The sequence below is a fragment of the Netta rufina genome, assembly GCF_964035555.1.
Source record: "Netta rufina genome assembly, chromosome: 1".
Taxonomy (NCBI): Eukaryota; Metazoa; Chordata; class Aves; order Anseriformes; family Anatidae; genus Netta; species Netta rufina.
Genome location: NC_140123.1, coordinates 70,143,539 through 70,160,514, shown reverse-complemented (window position 1 = coordinate 70,160,514; position 16,976 = coordinate 70,143,539). Strand labels below are relative to the sequence as shown.

The window sequence follows — 16,976 nt, the reverse complement described above, 5'->3', positions numbered from 1 at the left end:
TTCACACACAAATGTCAAATATGCGATTTATTCTGGCTGACAGACTGTAGTATTCTCAGTGGATACTGAGCACTACTCTCTGAACATCTACAAGAATTTCATGGTAGGCAGGCAGGTGTGTTGCAACTGTCCTTGTCACAAAACCCTCAGAGGTTATTATACAAGACTGCCTTGGGTGAGAAAGAAGTGTCCTAGCTCATATGATGCTAAATTATGCAAATGAACACTTTGCCTCTTGTAGCTCAGTTCTTAGAAAGCTGTTAAAAAGTGTCAAATTGGTACTAAGTGCCGTATACTCATTATGCTTTAAAAAAATAAAATCCTTAATTTCTATGCTTTTCCAGAAAAGCCCATGTAAATTGATTTCTGTTTTGAGTATGTACAGTCTCATGTATACAATGTCTGCATACACTAGAAAAATCTATGAAATCTAAAGCCAAAGATGGAAATATTTTTAAAATCAAACTGAGTAGTCCCTTTGGACTTCATTCATTAGTGCCACTTATTTTTTTTTTTTTTTTTGTCGTTTTTTTCTTTTCCTGTCATGGCCATTAGATCTCAGACCTGGTGGGACTTTCAGTCTCTGGCTGTTGGGAGAGACTTGCTGGCATGGGGGTGACCTGCTTTTAATGTGATGTCTCCATAGCCCTTTTCCATTGCTTTAGTTCCTTTTTGATGTTTCCGTAGTTTAATCTATTGCTTGGATTTACTCTATTTTTTTCCCCCTCACTGTCTTCTGTGTCTTTTCTAATAGCTCACTTGTATTGCCCTTTGCTTTGTCCATCCCCATGGATACAAGCCTGACACGTAGCACTGAGGAGTGCTGGCTACAGTTTCTGAACACAGCAGCTTGCCTCCCCTGAATTAATAGAAGCTTTCTGAGTACTTAATATATTTTTTAATACTGGTTTTGCTATTGCCACCAGATCCAAGTTCAGTTGACTTAGTATAATTTTTCAAAGTAGTGGCAATATTGTTCCTTTTTGAAAACACTCGGAATTTATTTGCTTATAAATTCTAACAGTAAACTGTTTAATAGCAGAGAGAAGTAAGTTTAGTATAAAGCCAGGTTGAAAGACCCTCTTCTGCAGGAAGTAAGATTCAATACCTCTATTAATGTATATCTATGCAGCATTTTCAGACCTTTGCTGAAAGGCTGTATGTTAAATGGAACACATCAATAATTAATAAGATGATGTACCTTTGGAAAGTGGACATAAATAAAAATAGAAGAGATATTTCCTAGTTTAGTTACAGATACCTATTCTAACACATGAACGTATTTATTTTCTGTAACTCTTTTGCCATTCAAACTTTGAAGTAACCTCGGTACCTTAGCTGGTTGACCACAGAAAGAATGAGAACTATTCCCACAATTCTTTCCTAACCATGTAAGTTTTCAGTCTTAAGAATGTTCTGAAATGCTTACAATACTCTGTGTTTATTCCTTCACTTCTAAACTATTCTGCCCTGACCTAAGTAAAATTTTAAATATTTCTCAAACAGTAGGGAACAGACAGCTGGAGCAGAGCTGTGCATTAACCTGTAGAATTGAACAAGGCTTTATGAAATTAAAAAGTAATGGGGATTTGTGGATGTTACTGAGGAATTACGCAATCAAACTCTACCTGTCATTTAAAGAAGTGTCTGTCTCCCTAATGGACTGTCTTCTTTTCTTTCACTGCACCTGATACAATTATTGCTATTTCTTCACTTCTCAATAGTAGAAACTTTGGCTTTTTACAAGAAAAGATAAATCTTCCAGTGCAGTACTGGTGTGATGGGTCTCACACCTACCTCTTAGAGTTGTGAATTTCCATCTTTACTCTGTCCCTGACAAGTATTTCATTTACAATCTTGTTTGCTTCCCTCTCAAGAACATCTGTACTTGTGCCAGTTACTGCTGTAGGTGAGGGAAAGTTAGGTTAGTCTAGGTGCAGCAATTCCATTTTCCCTTTTCAGATTTCTTGTCAGAACTTACTTCGGGTCCTGCTATTGTGGACCTGAAAACTAATAATAACTGGAGAGAGGACTTTGAATTCTTTCTGAGTCTGCCCCCAAATTTTTCTTTTTTTTGAATGTATTTTAAATACTTTCAGTCCTGATCTAATTGTTTGCTTTATATGCTTGACATCTTCTCATTAAAAATTTTGGAGTGAGAACTGACACTTTGCAAGGTATATATTTCCACAGCACCTACAGTAGGGGTTCCTTACTCACTTGCTCCTGAAATATTATCACCACAAAACAAAAGTTAGAGAAAATACTCTCAAGTTGTGACTGAACATGTCTCTGGTCATCCGAAAAACTATAGATATCAAATTGACTAGTCAGTAGCTATTTCATCTGGCTTAGCTCTATTCTCAGTGGCTCTGAGCAATTTAAACATGCCCCATCCAGTGTTAAGATCTCAAATTCTCAAGTAGAAACTGTATCTCAGTAATATATTGAAATATATTACTGAAATATATATATGAAATATATTTCATAGGCTAGATTTCTTATTTTATTTGAATTCAGTGGAACCATTTAGAAAAATTCCACATATGGAAATTGATAGGAGAGGCTTTAGACAGAGAAGACGAAGATATGCTGACCTTAATATCAAATTCCTCTATTAGGTTGCATGAGTTTGAATGGTGGGTCAAATATATTAATCAAGTAGCAAGAAAAGGTCACTAGGTAAACTTGTAATCATGCCATGACCATTAATGACACTGAAAATCACCTTTTCTGCTCCTTGAACCAGAGGTATTTATAGAAAGAACAACTATGAGGCAAAGAGCATGTACAGAATTTATCAGATTTTCAACATCCATGGAAATTAAAAAAAAAAAAAGGGTTCTTTTTCCAAGAAACATAATTTAAATGAATGAATGAATGAATGAAACAGCTTCTCAAATCCCTTTGATTCTTTTTTCTCTTTGAATTTATTTTGTTTGTTACTTTAGCCCTCTACTGTCAGACACTCCCTGGTAATTTTTTCCTTGCAGAACACATTTAAAAATGGTTTAAGTTTGTTGTTGCTCTTGGAAACAAACTAAGCATTTTGACCCACAGGCAGTGTTCAAGCTGCTAAGTAGATGGATGAAGATGAGGACCACGTACAGTGGCAGGCAAAGAAGCAGAATATCAAAGTATGGTTGAGAAAATGTTATGAAAAATAGTTTATTAAGAACTCATAAAACTTCTGAAGAGTTATGGAGAATTCTTCAGATAGGGAAACCAACAGTTATAGAAGAACTTGTGTTTCTACATGCTACGTTTTGAAGGGATGATGTAAAAACCCCCTAACTAGTTACAGCAATCTGCTTTACATCAAGAGAGAAAATTGAAAAATGCAGAAATAATCCCAGGGCAACATGTAAAAATGTAGTAAGGTCCAGGAGAAATGTCTTTTAAAACCAGCAAAACCAAAGAAACCAGCCTGAGCAATGTGGTCATAAATCAGAATCAATAGCATACATGTACATGCATATCAGAAACTTGGTGAAAAATAATCAATAGTTGTAATAATGTCAAGCTACATTTTACAGTAGACAAAGTAGGTGATACAAACAGATGTTAAAGAAGGTGTAAAGTCAGCCATCTGCACGCAAATATAAGAGAGAATCGCTGTCATTCATAGCTTTTTGGTTGGTTCTGTACATACTGAATAAATGGCTTGATGCAAGGTAACGCAGGGACTCTACTTAGGGTGTGACTCATCTCAGCTACACCTGAGTTAGTCATCCTGGGCCCTCTTTATAGTTTACAGAGGCAGCTGGTGCTTCTAATGAGTGATTCCTCTTAACTTAATGTGGTGGTCTAAATTAAGGCAATGAATTCCATCTCAAAAGCACTTTCTTTTCACTGATTTTAAGGGAATCAGAGTAACCAGCTGAGATGCAGATATTATCAGTACAGAAGTAGAAACTGTGGTGAATGAATTATAATTTAAATATTTAGCCACTGCATCCCATTTTATCATGTTGTTTATGTAAGCTACAAAAAAGTAAAGTGACTTGAGGTGACTCTCACACTGTCTTCAATACCTTCTCTGAGCAGCTAGTCAGAAAACGAAGAATGGAAAAAAACAACTCTTGGTTTAGCTTTGAGCGATGCACCCAGGCTGGTGCCAGATGTAAATACAGAGAGCCACTGTGTAATGGTGCACAAAGCATATGCAAACCAAAATCCCTTGACAGGATAATTCACAGCAGTAATATAATTTCAAGAATGGAACTACAGAAAAATGAGGCAGCTTAGCTGAAGTGAAATAAAAAATAACAACTCCAGCTGTAAATCTTGTCAGGGATTTTTTTTTTTTCTTTAAAGGCAAATGCTGCAAAAATGTTAAGAACAGAAAAAAAATACCAGCATGGTTAAATTGCAGAGTAAGAGGGGATGCTAGAAATAAAAAGATAGTTTTCCCAAAAGTTGAAGTCACATCTGAATGATTGAAATGGAGAAGAGATCACATTCTGGCAATTTAAGGGCAATATAAAACCAAGATAAGGCAGAACTATTCTGAGGAGCTGCCTGGTAAAAAAAAGTGCATTTTGACTTATCAAAACATGGCTGAAGTTTTCTCCCAGGTTAGTTTGATTCTACCTTTCATAAAGGCTGTGATCTGCTGCAGTCTAACAATGGAATTATGACAGAGTCTCTAAATATTTTTTTTGGAGAAAGATAACTTTGATGGGATTTCAGCTCTAAGTGCCTCATTGCAGATCAGTGAATGATGTTCAGTTCCACTTGCAATCAAAGGAGAACCTTTTTTTTTTTTTTTTTTTTTTGGATAGTTTTATAAATGCACAGAAAGGAATGGAAAAAACATCTAAAGTATCCCCATCTTCACAGGAAAAGAAGGAAGAACTCTTCTTGGAAATAAGGTTTCATTTTTCCCCCTTTAATTTAAAGCATCCTTTATAATAGCTTCTGAATATGTCATCTGAGTAATTACAGGATTTATTTTAAAAGTATTGCTTAAAAGGGAGCTGCCATAATTATATGCACCTGAAGCTTTTTGAGACATAAATTACTGGCTACACTTCTAATAAAAAGCAGACTGTCAAGAGGTGTCCCAAATCATTGGGTTAATGATTTCAGGTCAGCAGGCCTCTTAGAAAATATAATTAATGTCTCTAGCTAAAGGTATACATATAGTTCCAGTGGACACTAATATCATATATTAGGACACCAAAAAACTATGATACCAAGTCACACTTAAAACCTTCAGAAAGGGAAGGAACTGTACTAATTTATATTTATGTTTGCTAAGGGCTGCACGTGTAAATTATCTTGACTGGAATTAGTTTCCAAGTTTGTTGCATCTGGGGTTATTTTCTGTGGTTTCCTATGCAATTTCTTTAAGCAAATAGATGTCTGGGGGTGACTGGGTGGGTCATTCTTGATGAACAGTGTGTGAACAGAGGTGGTTCAAGAGGTGGTTCAACTAAGCAGGATGAAATTTATATCACCTTGCAATGCACTGGCTGTTCAACTGCCACTAGATCTGCTAGGATTTTTTTTGGTTACAGAGTGTGAGAGGTATCTATTGTCCAGGCAACAACTTTCTTTTAAAGATGAAAGAACTCTGCATAAGGTCTCAGGCTTTCCCCATCAGAGTGTAGGAAGAGCCTGGTCCTCTATAGATGGCATTACTGGGGCTCACTGGGAAGTGGGGCATAGCAATGCACTAGGTACCCTCTAACTATTCTGTGTTTATTAAAATTTCTGAGTTCTGTGGGTAATGGAAGCTCTTTCTGGAAAAATCCTTCTGGTAGTTAAACAGTCTTGTACATTTTTTTACGTTAGATTAATTTTTTTGTAGTATATTAAATTAAATGTCAGAAGTTAAGGTTGTTAGGATAGTCAAGCATGTGTCTGAGTTGCGTGATTTCAACAGGGCATATATGTGTAAAGTCAAGTGTCTTCTTTCTCATCATACCCATATATATCCATAAATATACACACGTATATTGATGATGCTTTTGCTCTCTACCTCATCACAGACAGCTGCAAAACAATTCCACTGTCTTTCTGTTGTAGTCTTTTTAAAGTCTGTGAGGGCTTTCAAAGCTCAGGTTTTCCTTTTTCCCCAGGCCTCCAGGGATAATTCTTTCTCATTCAAGCCAAAAATGAACTCCTAACAATACTGAGTCTAAATAGTCCTAGATGTACTGGATAAGTAATGCTAGGCTTTTTAATTTTTATTTTAATAAATAAATATATATATATTTAATGGATTTGTCTCTCACTGTTGGCTGATTTCTTAATTATATTAGACTAGGAATGTAGTTTGACCATACCTCATGCTATACCTGAGAAAGAAAAAGTAGAAAAGGAGCTGGAGGAGAAAGAGACCATGAGTATGCTGGCAGAAGCTTGAATATATGTTTTTAGATGTTAGCAAACTTGTGAATGAAGTTTTGACCAAAAAGCAAATTCTCCATCATGAATGGGGCATTGATTCTGATTTAGTTTCCCATGTGGTTGTAGCTTACACAGTGTTTTTCCCAGTACAATTTCTGTGATGTTTAAATTTCTGAGCTAATGATGCAGCCTTTCATCTATACAGACACTTAAAGAGCTTTCTCAGTCTCTCTGCATATTTCCATACACTCTTTTGGAGCTTTGGTAGATCTGCAATGTCAGCTGAAACTGATTGATCTTACAAGTTGCTAGGAAAGGACAGAAGTATTGTGATCCTGTAAATTCTGTAAATTCTGTTTCCTTAGGAAACCTGGCCAAAACAGTGCTCCTTGCTGAAGAAGGAAATGTTTTTTTTGTTCTTTTCATAATTTCTTGATTATTTTAGGTGAATGTGGTTTTGTTGCCTTGTTGTTTTTTTTTTTTTTTCTTTTTTTTTTTTTTTTGACCAATTTCTATTTTTTCTTCTGGAGTTGGTACAATTTATACTCATTTTTACTGGAAATTCAAACCTTAACAACCTTATTAACAGCTATGAATCTGACAGATTTTCATGATTCTGCTCTGTTGAGGTTAGACCTTGGAGGTCCATTTGTAGCAGATGTAGAAGATGAGCAAACAGAGGAATACGTTTTAGTGCAAATCAGCCAGACTGAAGATGCTGTCCCAAGGAGGAGACACCAGCAGCAGGTGATGGCCTTTGCATTTTCTTTCACTTTTTCTGAGATGTGTTTTATCTTTTGTATTTCCGTCATTGGTATGTGCGTTAGTTGGTCATGCTTTTCCCTGTGGGAAAACCTGTGTGAAGGTCAGCATTGGAAAAATTATTAGAAAAATAATTAGACTAAGCCTTTGCAAGACTTTCTTTAACTTCCAATCAAAATTTTCTAAACCTGATATCTCTTGACTGATATCTTGCATGAAAGTTCAAGTGTTAAAAGTTGGCAACATTTCAAAAATTGTCTTACGAAGAAGAAACAAGTGTAAAGTGCCTTTTTGCACTCACTGAAATACATTTTCACATTTTGTTGCAAATTATTTTTTCAGGCAAGTTGTCACACTTATTGGCTTTTTTTTCTCTTAAGGCTTTTTCATTGCCGATGTTGTCTGTAGCAACTTCCTGCTGCTCCCTTCCTGAGAACTCAGTGAAGGAGGATCTTTTATGAGGTGTCATTGTGTATCACTGAACAATGAAAATAAGCTTCATCATTTAATAAATAGTATTGGCATACAAACTGCTGCTTCTCATTCTGTATAGGTGGTGTCCTGTACCAGTGATAATTTAGCTGAATAACATCAACAGTATGCCCGCTTACACCCAATACTACAGCGAAAGATTAATCCCACTACCTCGGTGTGCCAAATAATACGATAATGGCAATTACAGCCTTAAACCACTGAACTCCCTGATGTGGAGAATGCATCCCCAAGGCAGTGATCCCCAAGGAGCCTTTGCACTGCTGCAGGTAGCCAGAGCACAGTTTGTTGTAGCAGCCCACCTCCCACTGGCACTCCAGTGGTGGTCCTGACATGACCAGATTATGCTACTCAGAATGACTTTCCCTGTCTGCGTGCTCCTCAGGCATTTCTCTGCATCAGGTGTTCCAAGTTGGCTGATTATGCTGTTTTTTTTTTTGGTTTGTTTGTTTGTTTTTCTTCTGCAATTTGTAGCACATAGGGTCAAGACAGATTCAGGATTTACACTACAATTAACTGAATCTTACATTTATTTACATTTATTTTCTTAAAAAAAAAATAAAATTATGTATCTGTATGTAATGACATTTGACTAAGTTTGCCAGTATATCAGTGTATTTTAGTAGGTAAAGTTTCAGTTTTTTATTTTCTGAGGCTCTTTTCACTCTCTTTGCTCTTGTTCCTTTCTCTCATTCCTCTTCCTAGATCAGCAAAGGAAGGAATTCTGTTTCTGTTTGCTGAAATTCTAGCATGTATTCTTCATAACGTCTGGGGGTAGGATCTTGCTGTTGGGCTTCTCATCATCTGTACCTTATGTCTGATAGTTTTCTTCCTAGGCAGTCTTTAGGAGCAAACCACATTGTCTCTTCTATGGCTTAGATGACAGGTCACTCCAGGGACTATTGCCTGTGGAAGGACGATGGACACTTCAGCAACTTTGGCTGTTTTCCCTTATGTAGTCATCTAATGCTCTCCTGGCAGGTCCTCCACCTTAAATCTGCCAAGAAAGAATATCTTTAGCATCATAATATAAAAGCACCACACTGACTGTCTGTAATTCTTTTTTTTTTTTTTTTTTTTTTTTTTTTCTCTCCCAAGCCATTTGAATTTAAGTAAAAATATCTTGGGCCACAAGGGCACCACTCAGAGACTCAGAGTCTGGAGGACACCTGTCCTAAGTACCATGCAGTTTGTGTTGCAGGTTAAAGAGTCAAAGAGGACTGTGCAAAATTCAGAAACTCTGTACCAATTGTCTGGAAGTTTGGGATTGCTCCTGGGATTTGTGGCTCTTGCAGTGTGGAAATGCCCACAGTAGCCTTGTGTTGTGTCACCTAGCTGAGATGCTTAGGTGAGGAGCCTAGCTGCCCTAGATGTTCCCTAAAGCCAAACAGAAAGTGTGATGTGGTCTCCCCTCTCTAGAGCATCTCCTGGAGTTGTTTCCAGCTTCACTCATAGAATGAGGGGATGAGGATAAACTTGCTGAAGGCTGTTAACATAACTAACAAAGTGGAATGAATTTAGGGTGGTGTGTCTGATCTCCTGTCCATAAAAATCCTCCACGCTGCAAAGGAGATAGAATGAAGAATAAAAGCCAGAACAGAGGTTTATCACTTTCACTGATTCTTACTAATATCACCAAATCTGACCCTTTTGCAGGTGGTGTACAACTGGTCTCTACCTTTAAGTTCAAGAAGAAATCAGCAAATCATCACAACTAGAACCTTTCAGATGCCAAACAGGTTGGCTACAAGACTCAGAAACAAACCATTGAAGTTTACATAGACTTGACTGCCAAAGAATAAGATAACATTCTAAAAATAATCTGTCACTGACTGTTTCAGAGGGGCAGGAAATCATGACATCTCCTTTGCTTTCTAAATGCATTTCCAAGGGTGGCTTGCTGAGTTATCTTCCAAGCAAAGCTATCTAGAGGGATAGAGTGAAAATATTTGAAAAGTCTCTTGTAATTGCAAAAATATAACATATTTATAGATTCTTAATATAAAATTAATGCATAAGTAAAATGAATGAGTTTTCATTACAGAATAAAAACCAAACTTTTTTTCCTTTCCCCAGGGGCACCATCTTCATAAACATTCAAGCTTTCCTGCAGGAGCCTGGAAGTGTTCCTCTCTCCATGAAACATCAATACCTTCATGCTAATATAGAGGCACAAGTAACAATTGCATCCATCATCTTAGTTGGTGTCTATGTGCTGATCATACTGGAAGTAAGTCATGTTTTGTGCTTTGGTTTTATTTTTTGCAATTGCAAATTGCAAAAAAAAAATTGCAAATGGAACGTGAGGAAGAGTTTCATTCTTGAGCTGTAACATACTTTTAAGATCTGTATCTGAATCCTTGCTCAATCATTATCGTTGCTAGTGGAATGAACAAGGTATGTGTGAGGAAGTTGTTCTGAATTGCAACTGATTCTGGTTAGCTATACCAACATTACAGTGGTTTTTGCATGTTCTTCTACTAGCACCTCTTAGTGTTTTAGTATTTTAGCAGGATTACAACTTGGCTATAAGAGTTAAAAAATAAATTTGGTTTATAAAAGATGCAGAAAATCAAATCTTAAAAAGGTTAAAAGCAATTAACTTTTTTTTTTTTTTTAAACTTCAGTTATTCCTTTTTCTAAGGCACCTCAAACTATAATTTTGCTTACTTTTAAAAGGTTAAACTGTGCACACTTTTTAATATCACTGACATTTAGAAATGCTTTTACTGTAGTATTTAAAGAAAAAGAGTTTAAGTTAACATGAAGAAGTCAAGGGATGAGGAACTTTAAACATATATTGTAATTTAATTCCAAAGCCTTGAGTTACCAGACCCAAAGAAAATACCTCAAATCAGCACTAAGGATGAGAAACATGTCAGAAAGAGCTCCAGCTCCTACAAACTTCTTTGAACTGAAATCATTAACTGTCTGATTATCTTGAAATACAGGCCTACCTTCTTCATCTTTTTTTTTTTTTTTTTTTTTTTTTTAAGATCCTGTGAGTATATACATTCTCCATGAATTTTCCAGGAGTTCCACTAGTATGAAACAGAGAAGTGAATCAGGTCTATACGGTGCTTAGTAATGTCTGGCATGCTCACTACTTATACATATCCCTTGTGTACCTTAAGCTTTTCATCCTGTTACTTGCTGAAATGGTAAGAAAGATAGGTAAATGCTTTCTTATCAAATATCAGCAATAGGCACATGTAACATGACAGATGCTTCAGATGCTTAGATTATGTGATTCAAGACTGGTGATTTATTTATGAGGCTAAAACTGGTTCTATGTATTTTCTAACTGAACAAAGAGACCTAATATTAAGTGTGAAGGTGGTTTGAACTAGATCTTGATATATACATAGGTAGGAATGCAACACAACACCAAAATAAGCTTTATGGTCTTTAATGCAGCTTTAAAAAAAAACACAACCTATGCAATCCTATAACAATTGCAAAACTTTATTATTATTATTATTATTTTTTAATATGCAATGGCTGAGATTTCTTGTTTCATCCTAGAAAGTCACTTTTGAACAATTCATGTGTGCACAGGAAATAAAGGCTTGAAACTGAAGAGCAAAACTAAGAAAAGCACACATTTTCCTGTTGTTTCTAAGAAAAAGCTCTGAAACTACTCATTAGTTCATTGCTTCTGTGAAATGATCATGGAAAAATTTCTGTTGATGGCAGAAAAATTATTCCAGCAAATTCAAAGACAGAAATAGATCTTTATAAGTAAACGTTTTTTGAATATTAAAGTGTGGGAAGTCACCTATTGCATCACAATTTTAGCTGCTTTCTCCATAATTTTTGTAGGAATGGCAAATGCTGCAACTAGAGTAAATTTTAAACTATGAATTTATAAGCTGGCAATAACTAACATAAAATAAAACTTGACTGTTGTTTGGTTCCATCATGGAACTCTTCCAAGACGTGGATGTTAATATTCTTAGTATATGGAATAGTGGCTTACCTTATATTTGATATTTATTACTTTGGTGCCTGAAGTCCTGCTTTCTCAACACATTGCACTCTAATCCATTAGCAGTTATCACTGTTAGAGAAATCAATTGGTGTTGCTGCAGGAGCGATCTCTCATGGATTTTCATTTTCTGTGTTGCTGCTCCCCTTTTTTTATCTGTCTTTATTCTAGTTTCCTGTGTTTTATTCATTATCATTGCCAATATAGGTTCAACTTCAGGCAGTGCAGACACCCAAACAGGTTTTAGAGCTATATCTTCACATATTTTCTTGTGATGGTAAAGAAAGAGGAAGCCTTTTTTCTGTTACAACACATGAGCTGTCCAAAGGTGGTGTGCCTTTTGCTCCAACTGCACAGCCCTTTTTCCCCATACAGGAACTCCAGATCTTGTGCCCCCAGCCTCCTCAAACCCACTGTCCTCATCTTAATCCTTCCTTCCCCTTCTCAGCCTGCCCTTTGCTACCTTATTCATCAGGGAGTATATAGGAAACAGACTGCAAGAGCTTCTGCCTTCCACAGATACAGAGGAACATATTCTGACTGAAAAATGAAATGCATTTGCTGTAAACAGTCTCCTCTAAACTTGCAGCAGTGTAAAAACATGTGCAAAATTCTGCTCTGAAGTAGCTGTTTGCATCTTTTTTGGCACTGAATTTGTAGGAGCTCAAAGTATATCAAGAACCAGTCCTTGTCAGAGGGGGTCTTAGCATCTTCTGAAGAACAGCACATTCTGAGACACGTTAAGCCACTGAACCTTTTTTTTTTCATGCATTTATTTTAAGTGCTACTTCTTTTAAAACTGATTGTGTTATTTGATCATAAAAATATTAATACATTTTTGGTAAAGGAAGATTTCACTTTCTCATCTTCAATTTCTAATAATTTCTTCTATATGCTTGCCATAAACATGAATATTTTTGTACTCACCATCCTACTCTACCCCTTGGAGCTTTCATATATTGCCTTTAACTCTGGACATCTCTTAGTTACGTTTCCTTTGTGAAATCTGTATGTTCCTTTTTCTTTTTTTCTTTCTTTCTTTTTTATTTTTTTAGTTTTTTTTTTTTATTATTATTTTTCTTCACATAATCATTCTTTCCTTCAGTAACTAGACATTCATTCTCTTGAAATTGATTTTTCTTCAAATATTGAACAGTTACCTCTTTGCATTTCAGTCTTCTCTTCCCTTCCCTTCTCCCAGAGGAGAAAAAAGAAAAAAACCTGCTTCTTGTGATATTCTTGTGATATTTCTGAATTAAGCTATTGTATAGTGTTGTAGAAAACAATGAAGTATTTCATTTCCTTCCTGGAAGGCTACACTGCACAGGAAATTAAAGCAAAGGTACACTTCAGGAGGTTCAGATCTACCTGTTTTGATGTCAGGTCTGACATCTGATCCTTCAGGGTTACTGAGGAACAGGTGGGCTATAGGTATGTTTTGACATTTTCTACAGGATCATATAGTGAAAAGTCCAGATGTCTGGAGTTTTACATAGATGTTGCTGTGCTAAATTAGTTTTATGGTTAAAAATCTCATAGGTTCCCTTTTCAATACAGTAAGATACTTTTGATTTTTGACTTCTCTCCTTTTGTGTATGTAGATAATGGAATAATACACTGGTGACCTCGAAAAGAAATCTATCTGCCTATCCATATCTTAAAATACTTGTTAATATTAGAAAGTTTTATTGGTGTTTAGAAAAGCTTCTTGAGTTCATAAAGTTCTTAATAGTAATTACAAATTGCATAATTGTAGCTATGCTGAACATGCATTAATTAGAAATATATAAGAAGGAATGTGTAACATTTATTATTAAAGGACAGAGATCGTTAATTTGAATGAATTATTAATTGTGTACACTTGTCCACTGTTTTCTATTAATTGCATATTTTATGTTGTGGGCTAAAATGGAGTGTTAACTGTTTCTGATACTTAACTTCATATTTTCTGGTTTACTTAATAATCTTAAAAAACAAACAAACAACAATAAAAAATAAAATTAAAAAAACACCTATTTTATGAAGCATTTTATCTAGTCAGGAATAAAAGCTAGAATAATAGTCATTTTATTAAATAATAAGAAAGTACTTCTAGTACTTCAAATGGCAGAAAAGTGATACTGTCAGGTGCCTGAAATTCTGTGAGAACCTCCATTGGACCTAGCATTATCACAGCACCTAGCATTTATTTTCATATCCTGTCCTCTAGGTATCCCTAAGAAAGATCTTGTCAGGATCTTTCAAATAGTATTTTAGTGATCTGGCATCTTGAATAACATTTACAAGTCTGTATTTCTCCTTAAAATGCAAATACATGAAAGTGCAAGATCTGGCTTTAAAATGTCTAGCTTCTTGTTTTGTGAAGCATGGACTATTAATCACAATTTTCAATTTAATGGAAATATGGAGTATCAGTTTCTTTCCATATCACTTTTCTATTATTAACTGGTTTAAATTATGAATGAACATACCTTAAGCTCAATTTCTTTAATATAGAGTGTTTTTTTTTTTTTTAATAGCATCTAACCAGTAGAAACTAGCTGCAGACATAAAATTTTTTTACATTTTAGTATGTGGTTTAGTACAACCATTTTTTCTAGCATTGTGGGCTGCTTAAACCAATGTCAGAAAACTCTTTTACAAATGGAATAACATGTTTCTTATTACTACTGTCTATGCTCACGCAGTCCTCTTTTATTTTTTATTTTATTTTTTTAATTTTTATTTCCAGTAAGAGGCTATTTATTTGCACATGGGAAATTATACTTTAGAGAGGGAATAGGAAAAGAGAAGAAATATTCACTGGTGTACAAAACATAATACAAAGAGATTGCAATAGACTAAATTTAAGGTAGATTTTTTTCCTGGTGAGGAGATTCACCGAAACTGGAGATGAGCTTATTCAGCACGGTTTCTCACTTCCCATCCATCCTCATATTGATCTGTGCTTAAATATAGATAATGAATAGAGTGGACTAGAGTCTTCCCACTTACACATATATCCTACCAAAAGATTGTTAGTACAGGGACGGAAGAAAATCCATAGTCTTTATTTGAAAAGGCAGCATAAAAAAGAAAATCGGAACTGCTGCTCTCCCTGGCCTTAGTGGGAAATAAATAAATTCCTGCTAGTATTATTTCCAGTTGTGCTAGGATGCAAAAATTGTGAAGAGGCATTAAAACACTGCTGTAGGTGTTGGCAGAAAATTAGGGCAGATAAGAAGAAACCATCTATCCTTTTTTTTTGGTGAAGAGTCTGAACCATACCTCATAAGGCAAGATAAAATTTGTCCTCTTCTGCCCTCCTGTCTGGGACTGGGAAGAAAAAAAAGCACAAGTTGGGGGCAGAGCTGGTAAACCATTGCCTGCTGGGTGTGCCAGCCAGCTTCCAGCAGCACAAACATGCTGGAGAGCAAAGATTTCTTGACTGTCTTGATCATCTGCACTGTTTTACAGTGAGGTAGAAATGGAGCCAGGAGCTAGGGCACAGAGAGTGAACTTGCTGGATGGAGGCAGAGATCATTAATGTCATGATGCTGTGAGTTGCATGGAATCTGAATCCACCTTGGTGATATCTAAAATGTAAAACCCAGTAGAAAAACCTAGCTTTCTATGGAGCTGGCTGGCTACATCTTTCCTGGGCAGCAGGTGGTTGCAGGTCTGCGTTGGAGTCCCCAGTACCATGATAGACCATTGCCATTCAAATGCCTCCTTTTTCTATTTTTCTAGCTGAAAATGTGTGAGGTAATGAGGGCTGTCTTGCTGTGTCTGTGAGTAATGTGCTTTCATGACATAAAACTGATGGTATGCACTGGGAACGGTGTTGAGGCCTATGAAGCGAGTGTCAGGAGGCAGCAAAGCTTGCTAAGATGGAGGACTGGATTGAGCAAGGGGATCCAGATGTAGGGCAGATCCATCTCTCCTGTTCCCTTGAGGGAATTTTTCTTCAAACTTTACCCTGGATGTTCTCCAAGAGTGTTTGTGAGGCCCAAACAAGACTTGCAACTGAGCTAGCAATTAAGCAACGTGGCCTGTCAGGGTAATTCTTTTTTTTTTTTTCCTCCCTGTAATTTAGGAGGATGATGTGACAAGTTGTTCCTTATGAGCAGCAGTACTGGCCAGGTGCTGGGATTTCTACCTCTTGGGTAGAGCAGAGATACTGCCTCCAATAGGACAGATCTAACACCAGTTAGATGAACTACAGCCATTTTTACCTGCCACAACTGCAACAAAGGAAGTGTAAAGTGGGCAATATCAATAGGTGGAGAGTTAAACTAGATGATCTTAGAGGTCTTTTCCAACCTTAATGATTCTGTGATTTTATGATTTAAGTAAAGGAAGCACAGAGTACTTAAAGACAAGGATAGGATAAGTTTAAATTAAAACAAAAATACAGTATAACAGAAAGCAGAACCCTCAGTTTGCTCTGTTCTAAAAATAGTTTTGTATTATTAATTCAATATGATTGTTGATTTTACACCCACTATTGCCTAATTGTTAGCTCCGTCTTGGTAGAAGCCTGTCTCTGCTCTGTGTGTGTGTGTGTCTACATGTGTGCGCTTTAAAGAATACTATCTTAGATGATGGTACTTCTGTAATGTGTAAATTGGCCTTAATTAAGAACTTAATACAAAAAAAAAAAAAAAAAAAGAAAAGAAATTGCCACAGGATGGTGCTGCTTGCTATTCCAGGGAAGGGATGGCATTACTGCTAGCTTTAAAAGATGCTGGAACCCAGGCTCCACTTTTCACAGAATGCTATTTTTTTTTTTTTTTTCTGAAATAATAGGAGTCATATTTCCAATGCTGTGTAAAAACTAATTTCTAAGTGTCCATTTTCTATTCACTATTGCTTTTTAAAATTAATTTCAAACTGCATTTTGTTCAATTTGTGAGACTGTCAAGCATAAATGTCTTGCCTGCCTTGCATACTACGTACGTTGCTTTTTTTTTTATTTTTTTTTGAGACGGGCAATAGAACATTAAATTAGCTTAATTGAATGTTGCTGTTCAGCTTCTACCCCACCTACGGCAAACAGAGGGGCAGAGAGCCATGAAGTCTTAAAATTTTAACAAGGTGTTAAAACTCACATACACTTCTAATGCACGCAAATGGGGATGAGAACCACTTGGCTTCTTCTGGGGCCTTAGATGATGTCTTCCTTCAGCATGAGCAGGGAAAAAAGGAATAAACAAACACAAGGCAGTGGAGGGGTACTGAAAGCATATTTGATGGCACAATCTAAAGAGGAAAAAAAAATACAGAGAAGAAAAACGAAGTGAGGAAGAGAGGAGATGCCAGAGATGAGAGATGCACCAGAGAAACAGCCAGCTGGAGCAGACAGCTCCCTGTAAAGGCAAGGCAGGTGCTGCAGTTA

General features: G+C 36.2%; 1 protein-coding gene across 1 annotated transcript in view; it reads left to right on the top strand.

Moving 5' to 3' along the window:
* OCA2 (OCA2 melanosomal transmembrane protein) overlaps positions 1-16,976 on the top strand; it is a gene marked incomplete at its 3' end in the record, with an annotated part of 212,861 nt that overhangs the window by 63,360 nt on the left and 132,525 nt on the right. Inside the window, exons 7-9 of the mRNA XM_084297206.1 lie at positions 6,947-7,104; positions 9,268-9,350; positions 9,688-9,841. Coding sequence (XP_084153332.1) covers positions 6,947-7,104; positions 9,268-9,350; positions 9,688-9,841 — 395 coding nt within the window. The remainder of the gene's footprint in view (positions 1-6,946; positions 7,105-9,267; positions 9,351-9,687; positions 9,842-16,976) is intronic.